Source organism: Amyelois transitella, chromosome 13 (assembly GCF_032362555.1).
Source record: "Amyelois transitella isolate CPQ chromosome 13, ilAmyTran1.1, whole genome shotgun sequence".
Classification (NCBI taxonomy): domain Eukaryota; kingdom Metazoa; phylum Arthropoda; class Insecta; order Lepidoptera; family Pyralidae; genus Amyelois; species Amyelois transitella.
The window spans coordinates 11008410-11028011 of NC_083516.1; the positions used below are offsets into that span (position 1 = coordinate 11008410).

At 34.7% G+C, this 19602-nt stretch overlaps 1 protein-coding gene and 1 pseudogene across 1 annotated transcript in view; both read left to right on the forward strand.

Annotated features, from left to right (window-relative positions):
• The window catches only part of LOC106133662 (uncharacterized), a 51031-nt gene extending 39489 nt beyond the window's left edge, over nucleotides 1–11542 (forward strand). Inside the window, exons 11-21 of the mRNA XM_060947427.1 lie at nucleotides 439–478; nucleotides 5210–5259; nucleotides 5657–5901; nucleotides 6318–6503; nucleotides 6810–6948; nucleotides 7229–7452; nucleotides 7751–7903; nucleotides 8355–8487; nucleotides 9469–9590; nucleotides 10589–10708; nucleotides 11189–11542. Of these exons, the coding sequence (XP_060803410.1) occupies nucleotides 439–478; nucleotides 5210–5259; nucleotides 5657–5901; nucleotides 6318–6503; nucleotides 6810–6948; nucleotides 7229–7452; nucleotides 7751–7903; nucleotides 8355–8487; nucleotides 9469–9590; nucleotides 10589–10708; nucleotides 11189–11362 (1586 nt within the window). The 3' untranslated portion in view covers nucleotides 11363–11542. The remainder of the gene's footprint in view (nucleotides 1–438; nucleotides 479–5209; nucleotides 5260–5656; nucleotides 5902–6317; nucleotides 6504–6809; nucleotides 6949–7228; nucleotides 7453–7750; nucleotides 7904–8354; nucleotides 8488–9468; nucleotides 9591–10588; nucleotides 10709–11188) is intronic.
• Nucleotides 11543–12821: 1279 nt separating this feature from the next.
• LOC106141051 (putative inorganic phosphate cotransporter) lies at nucleotides 12822–19474 on the forward strand (annotated as a pseudogene).
• The last annotated feature ends 128 nt before the right edge of the window (nucleotides 19475–19602 follow it).

Below are 19602 nucleotides of genomic sequence, written 5' to 3' on the forward strand. Positions count from 1 at the left end.
CCCGGGGTACGCCTTATGTATGAACACCATATAACATATATAGTGTTCACATCCGAAAGATTTATCTTTGTTTATTTATCACACAATTTTGCTTCTTCATTATACAATAAACTAGTTGTTGCGCGTGGTTTCGCTCGCGGACATTATTTTTTGACGCAATAGAACCTTTGTCTTTTTCCTGGATGAAAGGTATAAGATACTTATGTTCTTTACAGTACTCCTAAAGACTAAGGCGTGCCTTTCTGCTCATCCGAGTGTAAAAAGGGTCTATTATTAAAATGTTTACCAATACTTCCGGCTGTTAAATAGTATTTTTTCCCCTTTTTTATATAGATACGAATTAAGAATTGTTATCTTTGTATTAAACTATTCCGTCATACTTTCAGACAAGTCTGATTGTTTTTCAAATTTTAATAATTTATGTTTTTTTTTTTACAGAAGATGGAACGAAAAATGAAACAGAAAAAGAAGAAAATGTGTCGAAATTCTAGATTATTATGTGTTAAATTATCGAAATGATTCACGGGTTGACAATTTAGTACAGTAATAGCGGAAGTATTTATAGTAATTTCGAGTAAATATATGTAATTTTAACTTCCGCAGAGCAAAACGCAGAGGTCATTAATCAGGCTATATTGCTATTAAATGAATACTAAGGAAATTGGACAAACATTACTATAACAGTTATCTATACTTATATTATAAAGCTGAAGAGTTTGTTTGTTTGTTTGAACGCGGTAATCTCAGGAATTACTGGTACGAATTGGAAAATTCTTTTTATGTTGAAAAGACCATTTATCGAGAAAGGCTTTAGGCTTTTTATATACCATCACGCTGCAACTTAGGAGCGAAAAAATAATGGAAAATGTGAAAAAAAAACCGGGGAAACATCCTTGAGGGCTGCAATGATGCTCAAAATAACTACTCCACGCGGTCGACGTGGCGGGCACAGCTAGTAAAACTATAATACAGAACATTTTTATAGTGTTATCATGTGAATTTGAAATAAACCTACATTCCCATAGAAATCGCAATAATGTTAACTAAAAAAGTATAATTAACGGGTTTGCATCAGCTTAGTGAAATTTAGAAACGCAAGCACACTTTGACATAATGATATATTATAGATATTTATAAATAATCATGCAATAAAACCACAGATAGCTTGTACGTACACGAATGCCATGTATTTTTAAGATGCGCGCGCATTGGACGCCGCACCACAGATAAACTAAAACATAACAAGAAGGAGTTTGGAAAACATTTCAAACTTCTTCTCTCTCATATATATCACATAATCGACATCAACGCCATCTATCGAAGACAATTCAATAACACGTGTCGTTGTAACTCACGGTAGTCAGTCACCATAATCATAATTTTTATAAATCTCAATACTTACTGAGTTTTATTTGACAGCTTTACAACTGCGCTGAGAATAACGCGCATTTCAAGACGACCGCACATCAGTCTTATAGTTTCAAATACATTATAGTATTATCGTTGTCTTATTTATACATACATACATACATATGGTCACGTCCACATCCCTTGCGGGGTTAGCAGAGCCAACCGCCTTGAAAGGACTGAACGGCCACGTTCAGCTATTTGGCTTAATGATAGAATTGAGATTCAAATAGTGACAGGTTGCTAGCCCATCGCCTAAAGAAGAATCCCAAGTTTGTAAGCCCATCTCTAGGTCGCCTTTTACGACATCCATGGTAAAGAGATGGAGTGGTCCTATTCTTTTTTCACTGGTGATGGGAACCACACGATAACTCGTGAAAAGGCTACAAACTAACAAACTCCCTTTCCAATATTAGTTGAAATAGCTATTTTTTAACACAGCCATATTGATTTATCCAGATTTTATTTTAAATACAGATCAAAAATTACTGTATATTAAAATATATAGTAAGATATTAATATGATAGTAATGTGTCAATCTAATTGCACTGACGTTGTTATTAATAAATGACCTGTGATATTTTCCTTAGCAACAGGACCAAAGGATTGTTTAAATGTTTATACTTAAGAGTTAATTATTTATTTTATGTTTGTAAATATTGTTATAAGTAGTTTATAATTTGAATAAAAGTTGTGTGAAATATATTAAGAATTTTCATTAATAAAATTTCTAAACTTTTTACAGGACATATCTCGTTTAAAGTTATTGAACATGGTTATAGAAATGCTTATCTAAATATCTTGTATATTTTTTGTTTAGCTGTTTGACATGTCGGTTATTATGTTCATTTTTATTTTTAAACTGGACAGATTACACAGGTTGAGTTAGCCTCGAAGTGAGTTCGAGACTTGTATTACGAGATACTAACTCAACGATACAATATTTTATAAGAAAGAAGACTTATATAGATAAACATCCAATGCCCAGGCCAATCAAAGAAAGTTCGTTTCTCATCATGTCCTAGCCGTGATTCCAACCTGGGACCCATCTTGCAGTTTGAGGTTACATAAACTCTACAGGTCTAATGAGCAATTAACTTCCATTTAGTGGAACAACTAAGCCGTGTGGTTCCCGGCACCAATACAAAAAAAAGTAGGACCACTCCATTGCTTTCACATGGATGTCGTAAAAGGCGACTAAAGGATAGGCTTACAAACTTGGGGTTCTTTTTTAGGCGATGGGTTAGCAACCTGTCACTATTTGAATCTCAATTCTATCATTAAGCCAAATATCTGAACGTGGCCTATCAGTCTTTTTAAGACTGTTGGCTCTGTCTACCCCGCAAGGGATATAGACGTGACCATATGTATGTATGGAACAACTGATAATCTTATCACGGTCAAGTACCAGCTGGACTTTAAGTCTTTGGTCAGGGTCATGACTACTATTAAATTTTAACAACGCGAAGCACGAATCGTATAGCTCGATTTCTGATTTCTATAAAGCCAATGCATACGGCCTATTTACCACAAAATGAGCTATCAATATTCAGCGGCCGTGTCTCGGGCTCGCTCGAATGTTTTCGCGCCATTTTCTCGAGAACGCTTTGACTATTTTTCTTATGCAGCTGTGAAAATTTTTGGTGAATTTAAATCGGAAGATGCTGGAGTGCAACCACTGGGATTTGTAATTTATAAAGTGGAAGTTGTAGTTCTGAACCACGTACATACATATACAGAAACATAAGAAATTGATGCGGTTTCTCGGAGTTCAATGTAGGACTTTTTCTTGTAGATATAAATACATCTTTAATTCTAGGAAGTATGCAGAGATCGTGGCAAGTGGAAAGATGTAATCTTTGCCTACCCCTCCAGGAAAGAGGCGTGATTTTATGTATGTATGTATGTATGTTTAATTGTAGACATAAATACCTGAAATCACGTCTCTTTCGCAGAGAGTTAGGCAAATACTAAATTATCCATTTGCCTAACTGTATGTAACTTCTCCTACTTCATCCACATTCATAACTTTATCTGTTTGCAAACTCGTCTGTTTTAGGTGATCTTGACCTATTCCTTATCCAGGACTACCTGTGCCCGCGACTTTTTCCGCGTGGAATAGTCATTTTGTGCATCATTGAAGCCCTCAAGGATGAATAATTTTCCCCGTTTTTTAACATATTCCATTATTTCTTTACTCCTTATAGTTGCAGCGTGATGTTATATAGCCTAAAGCCTTCCTCGATAAATGGTCTATTCAACGCAAAAAGAATTTTTCAATTAGAATCAGTAGTTCCTGAGATTAGCGCGTTCGAACAAACAAACAAACTCTTCAGCTTTATAATATTAGTATAGACCTGCCATTAGTAGATGCTCTGGTTATACCTACGTATATATTTCACGCGACGATCCTCTATATTTACGTACACAATGCATTGTATTTACAATGTGGAGCAGTATTATAGGCCACCAGGGCCTTATAACCTCCGAACATAAACTTCTTAAACTGAAGTTAGCTCTAGCTCCCTGAAGTATCGTCTCGGAATAGTCAGACGCTGTTGTTGACTATTCCGACACTATGTGATCTTTATGCTAAAGGAACAAATTGTGATGCAAATGTTTTACCAGCGTTTCGGAAATTTTGTCTCTTAACGTGCAGTCTCAAGTTCGGTTGATTCATTCATATGATTACGTTTATATCTCTTGCGGGGTAGACAGAGCCAGTAGTCATGAAAGACTGATAGGCCACGTTTTGCTGGTAGGCTTAACAATAGAATTGAGATTCAAAAAGTGACAGGTTGCTAGCCTATCGTCTAAAAGAAGAATCCCAAGTAGGTACTTGCCTTTTACGACATCCGTAGGAAAGAGATAGAGTTGATATATTCTTTCTCTCTCGTCTTTATCACTTGGGGAGTAAACATAATTTATAGTCTCGAAAAGAGTCACATTTAGCTGGATGGCTGAGTGATGGAATTGAGATTTAAGTAACGATTATAAGCAATTACCTAAAACGAGAATACTAAAGTTATAAACCTTTCCATCGATTGACTTTTATAATACACGGGAAATCAAGTACTACTTATTTATAATTTTGTAAAAATTTTAGCACCTTTTTAATATTATTGCATGATGTAATATTATGTTCTTCAATTGCAATTATAAGACATTTTAAAAGCCAACACGGTTTGACGCAAACAGTAAACATATATTGTGAACCATGAATGGAATTTTCATACAAAATAACTATAATACTCGTAAGCATTTCGTTCTTGAACTTAAATTAAAAGTCAACATTGATTTAGATATACAATAAGAAGAATTAATTACAATGAAGACTATTTATATTGCGATAAGATTGTTCCTATAACTGACTCTGAACTAGAAGTACGAGTGATAAAGTGAACAGTTGTAGTTGAGCAAGTAATGAAGTTAATTTAAATATGGCATTAAGTAGAAATGAGTATTCCGGTCAAGAAACACTAGATAGTGAAAATGATAGTAAATTTAAAGGTAAGATGTTTGCTGTACGTAATAAGCTTAATCAAATTGATAACATTTTAAGAACTATAATTGGAATGAATTCAATTTATGTGGATCATGTTATCAAGGGTAATTCAAAATTTTAATTAAATTAGAAATAATTTATTCTTTTTTAATATATGTGCATTACTAACACACTTTGCCAGCCGAGGCAAAGGATATTAGACATTAAAGTCAAATATTTTACTTATATAATTTAGTAAATTTGTCAATGTAGGCATAAAACTATGAACATTTTCTAAGATAATGTTTTGGTCCCCAGGAACTTTTTAACACTTAGCAGCATAAATAGTTCATTCAACTTTTGGAATGGTAAATGTTTAATTACTTCAGGCAACTTATTAACTTTTATGCACATTCCAAATTTTTATACTGTTGCTTGAATTTTTAAAATGTAGCTAAAAGAGGAGCTGAATTAAAAAGTAATTGTTAATTTTTCGACCGTTTCGTTCCCGGCACCAATACAAAAAAGAATAGAATCATTCCATGTCTTTTCCACTGATATCGTAAAAGGTGACTGAGGGATAAGCTTGTGAACTTGGAATTCTTATTTTAGGCAGGCTAGCATCCTGTCACTATTTGAATCTCAATTCTATTATTTAGCCAAATAGCTGAACGTGGCCTATCAGTCTTTTTAAGACTGTTGGCTCTGTCTACCCCGCAAGGGATATCGACATGACTATATGTATATATGTTAATTTTTTTTCAGTTGCTAGTTGGGGCGTTCGCCACAAACAATGTGTGATACTCATGGTAGCACTTACAATTGCTTACAGCTTACGAGCATGTATGGGCGTAGCTCTAGTTGGAATGATAGAAACTAGTCCTGTCTCAGAAATACCAAATGGAAGTAATGTTAACGTTAGTCGAAATGAAACTGAATATGGATTGAATGTAAGAGGAGCTGATTATGTAGCTCATGGATTCTTGAACGCGTTAATGCTTGTTCCACCGGTAAGATTTGAAAACTTAAAGTCTGCTTGTAACTTTAACTAATTATTATTGGATTATTTATTTAGATCGATACTTAGATTATATATATTGCAAATGTTTTTATGACGTGTTTTTCCCGGAACAGGACCCCTCTTTATCTTTCCCATGGATGTCCTCGTAAATGGTGACTTAGAGATAGGCTAAAAAATTTTTGATTCTTCTTGGAGGTTATGGGCTAGCAACATGTCACCTTTTGAATCCATTCCATCTTCAGCCAATCAACTGAGAGTGGTATTTCAGTCTCTCTAGGACTGTGTATGCTTCCATTTCTAAAGTGTTATTTAACTTTCTGTGGATTTTCTTTATTAACATTATTATTATCATGAATTTATATCTACTAAGAAATTATGTACTTCTGGAATCTGTCTATTTTTCAGTACCCTCAATTCGACTGGAGTAAAAAAGTCCAAGACACTGTTATCTCCGCCTTTTTCTTCGGCTACATGCTTCTTCAAATCCCTGGGGGTCAGTTGGCACATCGTTTTGGTGCCAAGAAATTAATAGCCAGTGCTATGTTCATCAATTGTGCAGCATCTGTGCTGTTCCCTACTGTTACTTTTTACGTAAGTCTAAAAATACAATTTTTGACATCATTGATTCAATATAGTAAGCAGTAGCAATGATTCAGCTCGACCGCGCCCAAAGGGAAAAATCTGTGGGTGTTATGCCTGGGGAACCGCGGCTCCGACGATGTTGTGTCGGAGGTTGTATATATGGTCCAATCCGTGAAATCTTTGCTTGCGCGACTTTAGGTCTTTCGCTGTTTTTGACTGATACCGTCGCGTGCCTTTATTTTTGTGACTTGTGGCGTAGACATGTTGCCACAAAGATATCAAACCGTGAAAACCTTTTAAAGAATTTGTTTCCAGGGTGGCTGGATCACCGCTGCTCTCTTCCGTATGATCCAAGGTTTAGCTCAAGCATGCATCATGCCGTCTACTCACACTTTCTTAGGAAAATGGACACCTTTAGAAGAACGAGGAAGGCTGAGTGGCATGATATATGGAGGTAAACAATAATCTTACTGTGATAAAAAAAAATAGTATTTACTTTATTAAAGCAATAATAAATTGACAATGTAGGATACAGTAACTAAGAATCCGTGTAAAAATACTATAGTCCAAGTTAGAGAACATTCCTTTTTTAACTTTAAGTAATCTGAAGGCACAACGTTACCGAAATTACTTCCTTCTGGATCATGCACATAGACTCTGGACTAGTTAGGAAGCTTCACATTTGCAGAAAATAAAAACAAAAATATTTAACACACAATTTTTTACTATTTCAGCACAAGCCTTAGGTCCAGTTCTTGGTCTGCCGCTTACTGGATTTATAGCCTCATCTCCCTTAGGTTGGCCTGGAATCTTCCGCTTCTATGGAGTACTATCGGGAATATGCGGTGCTATTATTTGGTTCTTCTGCGCTGATAGTCCGGCACAGCATAAGAATATTTCTGCAGCGGAAAGAAATTATATTGAAGAAGCGTTGAGACAGAAAGGAGAGGCCAGCACGGTTAGTTGTCGTCAGAAATGTTTAAATGAATCAAACCACTGCTCTTGCCGTATGAGAAAACGTTATGAAAAAAATCTGAAAATTTAGGAGACTTAATTTGTATGATATGTATTATTTTAACTTGCTGTCTAACTTTGTCAAACAGGGATGAAAATCAGCTCAATGTCTATCCATCGTTTTTAAAAAAAAGACTAATTTTAGTTTTACCCAGAAGAATAAGCCTGATTCTGTTTACTGATTATCACTCTTTATTTTTTGATCAGAATTTTTTTTTGACAGAAATTTTAATATCATACAGAAGCGGCACAAAGTTCCTTGGAGCCGCTTGCTTTGTCACCGAGGACTGTACGCAATCATCGTGGCTCACATCGGACAGACCTGGGGCCAGCTCACGTTGTATTCCGAAGTACCGGCCTTCATGGACAAAGTCATGGAAGTCAACATCAAAGCGGTAAAGTTCAATAACGTATTTTTAGTATAATAAATATGCCATGGTAAAATGTCTATGAGTGGATTTTTAAAGTTATTTTAGTTTTGGAATTGCAACGTCCTTCAATAAAATTATAAACCTTTACCGTATGTCTACAACTGGAGTAAAAAATAATCATCTTATCTATATAATCACTGCAATCACAAAGACATTATAATGTTTTGTTTACGGTAGCTAATTGTTTTAATTATAACTGGATATAATAAATTCTTCAGCATTGAGATTGTGTTAGTATTTTTGTTGAAAATCTAAACCTTTAGTTGTTTTATTATTATCCTTATTTACATTTAGAAAATACGACTTATCTTTATTATCAATTAGAAACACAACTTATATAATATCACGCCTCTTTCCCGGAAGGGCAGGCATAAGCATGTTGAACTCCGTTCATTTAGTTTAATTTAACTTTCAGAATGGTCTCCTTAGCGCTCTTCCTTTCTTGGTGATGTTTTTCACAAACTTCTTCTTCAGTTGGTTTTTTGATATGATTATCGTGAAGAAATATATTGGAGTCACGTGGGCGAGAAAACTTGCGCAGACAATTGGTAAGATTTCATGCGCAATGACTTTATTCATTTAAGTTTTTTGCATGCAAATGGACGCATTCTCTGCAAGTCTTAACTTTGGCCCAAACTTGTAATTTATAAATTCTTATCATAATATAACAGCATTATTTATTTATGATCACCCACACGAAGGTTCTCTGCTTAACCCAATGGTATATTGTTAGATAATGCCTATTGTACTTTACAAATTGTAATTGTTACAATAAAGAATTGCTTAAAAAAACAAATTAGGTTTGGGTTATCTTTTGACAGTATGCTGAGTTAACACATTTTAGAATTTTGATGTTTGAACGTTTGGATAGGACACTACTAGACACATTAGAAAACTTTAGTTAAATTTAACTTTGAACTATTATAACAATGACATTTTATCACCGACATAAAAAGATGAACAGCACAAAAATTTGGTCATTAGATTCTCCAGAGTCTTAAAACTAGTTTATTCGTCTGGTCTAGAAAGGATAGCTTAGGATAGTGTCAATAGAGGTGATCGATCTTAATCGTGCCAGAGCTAAGCTGACAGCCCAACTCACCGAATCAAAGTGAAAAATAAGAAGTAATTGTGTTAAAAGTTAAGTTTTTAGTTTATCAATACATTTACATTAAAAGGAAATCAAGGATACACTTTATAAACCAGTTTTGGCTTTTATTGGAATTTTAAAGTGCGCTGTGAACTAAAATAAATTTAAAAGCATGTTAGTTACTAGAGTTCCCCGCAAAAGTTGAATCAGTTTCATTTTTATAGTTTCTATTTAAAATTTAGATTACAGTAAAAATCTAATTAACTTGGTATTTTTGTAAGGGCTAACAACCTGTTACTACAATCATACTACTGTTCCATCTTAAGCGAAACAGCTTAACGTGGCTTTTCAGTCTTTTCAAAATTGTTGGCTCTGTTTACCCCGAAAGGGATATAAACGTGATTGTATCTATTTGTATGTATATCTTTTTATTTTTCAGGGTGTATGGGATCATCAATAGGTCTGATTATATTGGCGTACGCACCTCAGGATATTTACGTGGTAGAAACTATTATGGTGATTCTTTGTGGAATGAAAATAGCTTGTCACTACGGGTTTTTGGTGAGTTTGAAACTATTATATTTATATTTGAATAATTATGATACCTTATGTCATTACAATGTAAGTTATATAAACTATGATTAGTAGTAGTAGTATGTAGTACATACATACTCGTACATAAATCCCGCCCCTTTGCGGAGGGTTAGGCAGAGATCACATCTTTCCACTTGCCACGATCTCTGCATACTTCCTTCGCTCTAATGTGAATGAAACATTTATAACTCGCTTCATGCAAGCTCATCGGTTTCGGGTACTCTTGATCTGAACTTTTGCTCACTTTTTACTGTGGCAGTAACCTGATCAAAAATCTTGTTCTATGTTACTAATAGAAATTCCTATTACTAGATGCAACAGGTAGTTAACGAGGGTGAGGTAAAGCGGCTTTCGAAATAATAATTTATAAATATAATATTATTTCAAAATAGAAAAATGATGTTAGAAATTAATCTATGCTTGCAATTGTTTGGTTACTTGGAAACAAGTAAGTACTTTTTGTTCCGCGTTCCAATAACGAACGAAATCATGTTATCTTGACGACTTCCTAGCTACAAGGCAAATGTTTTGACAACTCTATAACGGAAGCCGATAAATTTTTTCACAAATTATGTATTTCCGTTGCCGTTATAACAACAAATACTTAAAATAAAATATTAAGGGGTGTCCCCATACAATTAACGTGTTTTATTCATATTATTTTTAGTAATCATGTAAATATGTAACTTAACTTAACTTTCAAGATACAAAATTATTATTAAAAGAGGCATTTCATAAAACAAAAGTTATTATTAAGCAATTTTTTTGATCGATTTTAATAAATAAGTAAAATGGTAAATATAAAAAAAAAATATTTAACAAAAAAAATACCGTGTGGTTCCCGGCACCAATAGAAAAAAGAATGGGACCACACTTTCTCTTTCCATGGATGTTGTAAAAGGCGACTAAAGGGTAGGTTTATAAACTTTACTACAGTACAGTAACTGTAAGAATGTTAATTTCAGGTGAACCACATCGACATATCGCCAAACTTTGCTGGAACCATGATGAGTTTGAGCAACTTCTGCTCCAATTGTGTCGGCGTGTTAGCTCCAATTGTTGCTGGCATCATTCTCACTGATGTTGTTAGTATTTTTCTTTCATCTTTATCTCTTTTGGGGAAGACAGAGTCATTGTTTTGAAAGACTGATGGGCAATGTTCAGTTGTATGGATTTACGACGGAATTGAGATTGGTATAGTGACAGTTTGCTAGCCCTCTCCTAAAAGAAGAATCTCAAGTTTATAAGACTAACCCTTAGTCGCCTTCTACGACATTCATGGAAATGAGACGGAGTGGTCCTATTATTTTTTGTATTGGTGCCGGGAGCTTTTTTCGGGATAAATTACACAGATTGAGTTAGCCTCGAAGTAAGTTCGAGACTTGTGTTACGAGATACTAACTCAACGGTATAAATAATAGATAAACATTCAAGACCCAGGCCAATCAGAGAAAGTACGTTTCTCATCATGCCCGGGCCGGGATTCGAACCCGGGACCTCCGAATTCACATATAACAGAGACATATGATTTTATTACTTATTTCCTATCGTATTGTTCATTTCAGACCAGCGTATTCTTATGGAGAAAGGTATTCTTTGTGTCCAGTGGCCTGTACTTTTTCTCAAATGTCGTGTACGTTATCCTTGGCACTTCAGAACTTGCTGATTGGAACGAACCAGAACAAACGAAGAATGATGAAGAAGAACATGCTATGATAAAGAAAGAACATAAGAAATAAGTGAATTAAATTCTAGTCTTGTTGCTATGAATAGAAGAAGAGAGATTATTTAAGTAAATGTGGGGCTGTCTGCCTAAATGTTACTTTAGTTTCATAGTTATTATGTTTTATGTTAAAATTCATATTCGTATTATATATTAAACTATTTCTTATATTTTCCTTGTGCAATAAGAAGAATGACAAGAGTAAATTTTTAATAAGAAAACTTACCTTGTGTTATAATTATTTTATCAATAACCTACATCACAGAGACCAGTTAGTGGTATGCAAATGATCAGTATTTATTTTGAACTGTGTCAATAATGTTATAGGTACCAAACTTAAATAAAAAAAATCTATTAATTGGTAAATAATTACCGGGAATAACGCCAGAGCGAAAAAAAGAATCTAAAAAGTATTAAAAATTTTCTGTAGACATGGTAACCTTAAAATTTTTAATGTAGGGTTTAGTTACTAACGCGTGTGTGGGGGTTGCTTAAATAAATAAATTTAAGGGAACGTTCGTTATTAGATTCAGAAAATGGTCTCAGATGAGATGTTAAACTCTTGTGACGTCATGTCGCTGCGGCCTCCCCTATGCCGTTCTTCTCAGCCCGGGGGCCACGAGTACATATAAACGTGCGCGTGCGCCGGGCCTTAGGCTGTGGGAGGTGCGTCAAGCCCTCGCCTAAAACTATGCCGCTGTAACTGTAAATGCTCTTCAGGCAAACACTGTTCTCATAGTAGAATGCCTTGTGGCATTAAGTCCACCTGTTGTACATTTTACGTGCATAAAGTTTAAATAAATAGTTCAAAAAAACTCGGGCCTTCGGCTTTTGGTCTATTTCTGCGCTCACTAAGTTAAGTAGCGCGCTATCCCCTGGCGGCTACTTACTGGACCTCGTATCTATAGCTTAACCCACGCTTTATTAAAAATTTAAAACTAGTTGTAATGAAAGTTGTAGGCAGATCAATGGATTTTTTTAATTATCTCTCATTTCTTTTTCCTGCGATGTTTTATTTAAACTTCACAATCTTTAAAGAAAGTCAATTGTGGGATTCAACATACACACTCTTTTATCACGCTTTTTTCCCATACAGAGTCAGGCCTTGAAAAGACTCAAAGCCCACTGATAGAATTGCGATTCAAATAGTGTTCAGTTGCTAGCCCATGTCCCAAAAAGAAGAATCCTAAGTTTATTAGCCTTACTCTAACTCAAACAATAATGCACAATTTTTTTATGCTTCTCAGAGTAATTATTGACACTCTTAATACGTGGAACTCCCAAACCTGACTCAGGAATTAACTATGTCTATGAATTTAGTATATATTATAGATATGTGCCACGGGTTAATCAAATTATAAAAAAAATATTGAATTTTGCAGTATCGTTATCAAGATATTGAAATTGTTCTAGTTACCTTAAGATTACTATGACTATTTGAATTGTGATAAAAACTGGCGTGATTTTCCAAATACCGTTGCGTCAGAAATTAAAGAATCATCAGAGTAAGTGAATGAAGCGTACGATAAAGCTATGAATGGAGAAAAGGAAAATGGAACATCTGGAATTGAAGATATGGCGTGCGATGAATTTAAAGGTGAGTAACTGAACTTATTAACTAAAGACAATCTTTCTTTCTCATTACCCTCCCCTTTTAATAAGGAGTATATGTATATCTTTTATTTTCTGCAACTTATAATATTGGAATGTCACAAGTAATGTTCTATATTTCAAATAAGTTTATTTAAGCGTATGATTTATTCAATTTGATGGAAAGATGACGATATTTTATACGTTAAAATAATGAAGATATCATTTCCAAAGATCATCTGTACAACAAAATGTATTTACTATGATAAATTAGATACGATAAGCTCAAATGAACTCTATATACTACAAAGAAACGTTATAAATTGTACCACTTTTCTCAATATCGCAGTGTGTTTTATCTTCATATCTATATATTCATATCTATCATATTCATGTATTTTTGTTTATCTTCCAAATCCAAATTTTCAAGCTTAACCTAAGCTTTACAACTATTATCATATCTATATACAATCGCAAACATATTATAGAAACGTAATTTCAGTTGCAGGTTTTGGCGTTCGGCATAAACAATGTATAATACTATTCGGCGCGCTAACAATTGCCTACAGTATGCGAGCTTGTATGGGCATGGCTCTAGTCGGTATGGTCGAAACTAATCCCACTTTAGGCGTACGGTATAATAGCACTGAAGTTAATATCAGTTTCAGTGCAAATGAAATTGGAGATAGAAATTGGAATGTAAGAGGATCTGAGTATGAAGCTGATGGATTTTTGAACGCTTTGATGTTGGTTCCGCCGGTAAGTGATTTTAATAATCTAAAAATATATACACATAATTATTTCTTTATCCCTTACGAGTTAGACAGAGTCAACAGTCTCGCAAACACTATTAGAATTTCATATTCAGCTGTATAGCTTATTACGGAATTATTATGGAATTGAGATTCAAATAGTGACGGGTTGCTAGCCCATCGCCTAAAAGAAAAGTCTCAAGTTTATTTGCCTATGACTTCGTCGCTTTTTACGACATCCATAGGAAGGAGATGGAGTTAGGAAGGATTTAGATTAAAACAACTATATTAGTCTTTCCCTCGAATTAATTTAGCCAAAATATATATAAGTCTATTTTATTTTCTAGTATCCTCAGTTTGATTGGAGCAAGAAGACTCAGGACATCTTGATCTCGTCTTTTTTTCTTCGGTTATATGCTCCTTCAGATCCCAGCAAGTCAACTGGTCCATCGTTTTGGTCCCAGGAAAATGATCACCATAGCTATGATCATGAACTGTGTCGCATCTACATTACTGCCTTCCGTTGCATTTTATGTAAGTCTACATTATCAACTTCAAAAACCGTTAAGTGTTTGAACTAATGTCTGATTATATGACAGGATTTAAATGCTTCAATTACCCACGAGATGGTCCCAGGAAGGCAACTGCATACTCCGGTTTCAAAATGTAGATCTTAAATCTCTGTAGCAGGAGCGATGATTCGGCTCGACCGCCACCAAAGGGAAGATCTTCCGCCAGGCTAGGTGTTATGCCTGGGGAACTGCGGCTCCGACGATATTGTGTCGGAGGTTGCATATATAGCTCCAATCCGTGAAATCTTTGAAATCGCGATTAAGATTCTTCGCTACTATTGGTTGAGCGCGTCAATTTCTTCGCGATGATTGACAGTTGTTGTGTGATTTGATGTTGTGACGAGTGGCGTAGACTAGACATGTCGCAACAACTCTATTCCCAATATACCTAAGAAGTTTTTTAAAAAGCGAGCTGAATAATATAAAATTTAATTTCAAGGGAGGATGGATAGCGGTTTCCATATTTCGTATAGTCCAAGGCCTAACCCAAGCTTGTATCATGCCTTCCTGTCACACCTTCCTTGGTAAATGGACGCCGTTGGAAGAGCGGGGGAGACTTAGTGGTATGATATATGGAGGTAATTATTTGTTCCCCAAATTAATTTTTTATTTTAGCCCACTCCTTAGGCTGCCTTTTAGATGATTTCATACTACGATATCAGAATACCCGAAAACCAAACGTTCCAGAAAGATCTACAATCAAGAGTCCGACATTAAGCGTCAGCTTGAATATGGACTAATTTTAGAATGGGACTTTAAAACTTTGCGACATTATCTAAACTAGATGACATTATTTCAGTTAGTCTTTATTCCAAAGATAAAGATCCTGATTCAGTCCAGAAACTGAAGATTAAAAAGACCTTTTCTTTTTTCCAGCACAAGCTTTAGGTCCAGTTTTAGGTCTCCCTATCACTGGTTTCATAGCAGCGTCTCCTATGGGCTGGCCCGGGATCTTCAGATTCTCTGGAGCACTGGCTGGAGTGTCCGCTGTCATCATTTGGATGTACTGTGCTGATAAACCATCATTGCATAAAAGCATTTCGGCAGCAGAAAGACATTACATTGAAGAGGCTTTGAGAAAGTTAGGAGATGTTAATATTGTAAGTGACAGTGTAGACAGTTATGAGTGTAGATGAAATGAATCACGGATCGTAACAAGTGGAAAGATACAATTTCTGCCTACACCTAGGAAAGAGGCGTGATTTTATGTACGTATGAGAGTTCATATTTTTCTTATATCAAATTGGTAGAAAATTATTAGTTAGTTCTATATAATCGATTAAAGGTCAGATATCATTAAGGTGATTTATCTTATTAGCTATAAGACTTTTCTTGCTTCAGCAAACTTCAGTCACCTTCCTTTCTAATCACATCTTTCCAACTTATACCTAGTCCTTCTTAACTTATACGTACTTTAAGTTCTTTTCTAATTGTTGTAAATTCAGAAACGACCCAAAGTTCCTTGGGGAAGGATCCTCCGCCACCGGGGTCTTTACGCCATCATTGCTGGCCACATCGGTCAGAATTGGGGTACTCTTACCCTCTATTCAGAGGTGCCTTCGTACATGGACAAAGTTATGGGAGTCAATATCAAAGCGGTACGTTTAAAATCTTCTTTACAGAATAAATTGCTTTTGCGATTCATTTTTACTTTACAATAATGAGATCGTTAACTAAAATGTTTGCTCACTGGCCTACTTTGAAAACCTTAGTTAAATAAAAAAGTAAAATAAGATTTTGATGATCGTAACATGTGTATAACTAAAAATACAGTACAGAAATAACTTCGCCTTACGATAAGGCTGATGAAACACGTAATAGATATCTGACGCAATTGTGATATTGAGTCCTAGTATCATTTTAAGATTTATCCAAATGATTGAAGATGCAATAAAATGGTCAGAGTAGCGGTATAAATATTAATTAATTAGGTATTGATTGTAAACAAATCATACACAGTTAACTTATTACATGTACTTTCTACATCCTTTATGTGTGGCGTTCTCCTTCTACATACATACCAAACATATTATAATCACCTCTTTATTCCTTGCAAAGTAGACGGACCCAACAGTCTTGAAAAGACTGATAAGCCACGTTCAGCTGTTTGACTTAATGATAGAATTGAGATTCAAATAGTGACTGGTCGCTAGCACATCGCTTAAAAAGAGAATCCCATGTTTATAAGCCTATCCCTTAGTCGCCTTTTAGGACATCCATGGAAAAGAGATTGATAACCAAAAAAAATCAAAAGTCCTATTCCTTTTTCTATTGGTGCCGGGAACCACACGGCACATTATTCTACTTACAACTTTTGCCAGGACATTCTAACCCTTGTCGAGTATTGGTTGTTAAATTAATCTTAAACTTTAGTATAAAGAGAGATACATTTAATTTACAGAATGGCATGTTGACCGCCCTTCCATTTTTGGTGATGTGGTTCACCAACTTCTTCTTCAGTTGGTTCTTCGATATGGTCATTGTCAAGAAGTACTTGAGCGTTACGTGGTCGAGAAAAACGGCTCTTACTCTTGGTAACTACATGATTTTTGTACTTTCACTTTTTGTTGTAATAGTATTTAATTTTTGCTATAAGGTAGTGTAAACACAAAGGGAAAGGAAGAAGGAAAAATAAATAAAAGAAAGTTCTCCAAAGAATAAGTTAGTCTTTTTACACTTTGATTTAGAAAGAGAATTGAAAAATGTCTTCTTAAAATGTATTTACGAGTATCTAATGAAATAAGCAATTCATCTTACTATTACAAGAATACCATTTGCAAAACCTTGCCTGAATTACTGCTAGTTTTTAAGGTAAAATATGATTTTTGATGGTTAGAAAAATTGTTGCAGGATTTACCGCATCATCAATAGGTCTCGTCTTTTTGGCCTACGCACCCAAGAACATCTATATCGTGGAAAGCATCATGGTCATTATTTGCAGTATGAAAATTGCAGCCAATTATGGATTTTTAGTAAGTTTATCAATTAATTCTTTTGCAATTGTTCGTTATTACTGCTATTACATGTTTGTATGTACAACACACAAAGCAAATGCTATATCCTTTAGGGAAATGTCACAATGATTTATAATGAACTTGCTAACAGGTCATTTTTGTTGGGTTCGTGTTTTAGCAAAATTAGAATTATTAGATTTTGCCATAATTTTCTTATCGAATTATCATAATGTGAAGTTATGTCTTTAATTTATGGACTCTCTTGAGTGGTTTCACAGCATTTTAGTAAACAGAAACATTGCCTGAGGAGAACTCTCTCAGCGATGCCCTTCTACTTCTGCCAATCGTGAGGAAGTTACAATATTGTCACTTTAATTACTTCCAAACAAAATATTTGAGCGGTTGAGCTTATCAAAGTGTGCTATTTGAACCAGCGAGCTGAACTGTCCGCAATTAGGAGACATATTGTTTTTGGAATTTTAGTTTAATGTACTTGCAATAAGTTTGTTATTTTATTCAGTTTTCATTTGGTTTGATTTGGCTGTAGGTCTCACTATTCTCCACCGTCAAATATTGCCGAGGCGACTTATAGTACTGTATACTTAACTTAGTAGTATTATAAAGCTACCAAGAGGTAATGCATGTTTTGATTGTAGCCGTTGATAAAAATTGATAATTTTTAGGTGAACCACATCGACATCTCGCCCAACTTCGCCGGCACCATGATGAGTCTAGGCAACTTTGTATCCAATGCGATCTGCTTACTGGCTCCGATCGTAGCTGGCATTATTTTGACTGATGTCGTGAGTATATTCAACTTTTAATTTAAGCCCTTTAAAGACATTAAGATCTTTTGGAAATCTTAAGATGTTGCTTGTTAGTTAGCACCCGCGTGTTTCTTGTGTGACAACTCGTTAAACTTAAATTACACAACCTTTGTACTGATAATGATTTTATTTATTTATTTAAACTTAATGGTCGTAAAATGTACAACAAGTGGACTTAATGCCACAAGATATTCTCTGCCAGTCGAACCTTTGGATCAAACTGAGTTGGATGTACGGGTTTTATAAGCGTGTCAATGCGAGGTTAATGAAATAAGTGGTACACCCATTCACTCCTAGCTAGCCACGAGTAGCTTTTCTTTTGGGCGTAATATATTTTTTCAAAAATGGACTCAAGAATCACCTAGGTTGACGAGTTTGTGGAAAAATGGAAATCAAGTGGCAAAAAATATGGTTGAATGGCTCTGGTGTTACGATTATTATGTACCAAATGTGCTGTTAATTATTTAATTTATATATTTTTTACATTTTTTATTTTGACTTTCAGACAAGCGTGTACCTTTGGAGGCAGGTGTTTTTTGTTTCCAGTGGTATATACTTCATAACAAATGTCGTTTATGTCCTTCTTGCGACTTCTGACCTGGCGGACTGGAATGAACCTGATCATAAAGAAGATGAGGAAGAAAGAGACGCCATGATCAAGATAGAGAAGAAGTAGTTGAAATATGAATTATCTAGGTATATTTTGCCGTGTGGTTCCCGGCACCAATAGAAAAAAGAATAGGACCACTCCAACTCTTTCCCATGGATGTCTTAAAAGGCGACTAAGGGATAGGCTTATAAACTTGAGATTCTTCTTTTAGGCGATAGGCAACCTGTCACTTTATATGAATCTCAATTCTATCAGTAAGCCAAACAGCTGAACATGGCCAATCAGTATTTTCAAGACAAGACGTGATTATATGTATGTTTGTATGTATTTTAGAGGCACTAGGTAGAAAAAATGCTATGGATACATTATAGTAAAGGTTTGTCTATTTATTGAATGTTTTATTTAGTCATTAATGAGAAATGACGTAAATACAATATATTTCTTAGATACCTACTGATATAAAGGTAAAGAAAAATAGTAAAAAAAAACTAAAGTGTAGCAAAATTTATTCATTATATAATTAAGATATCGCCGTCGCTTCATTGTTTTTAATCTCAGCTATTAAATATAAATTTATACAAATACGTGTACCTATTAAAGTTTGTGTACCTCAAAAAATGTACATTATAACGTTCAATTCTCTGGACATCAAATTCTTATTGAACAATTTGTTTCCTTGGATTTCTTGACCCAACAAATGACCCCATGAACGGAAGCTTCAATCTTTTCACTTCCCTAATGAAATTCCTCTGTCGAGAACAATTAATCTTTTTGCATACTTTTAGGCTCATCACGCAATTTTTCTAAAGAGTTCGGAAGGGTGGGACTCAGAATTTTTCTAATGGATAACAGAATAAATAGAAATTACACTCACTAGTAGTAGTACATACATGATCGTGTTTATCCCTTATGGGGTAGACGGAGCCGATAATTGAGTAGTAACCATAAAAG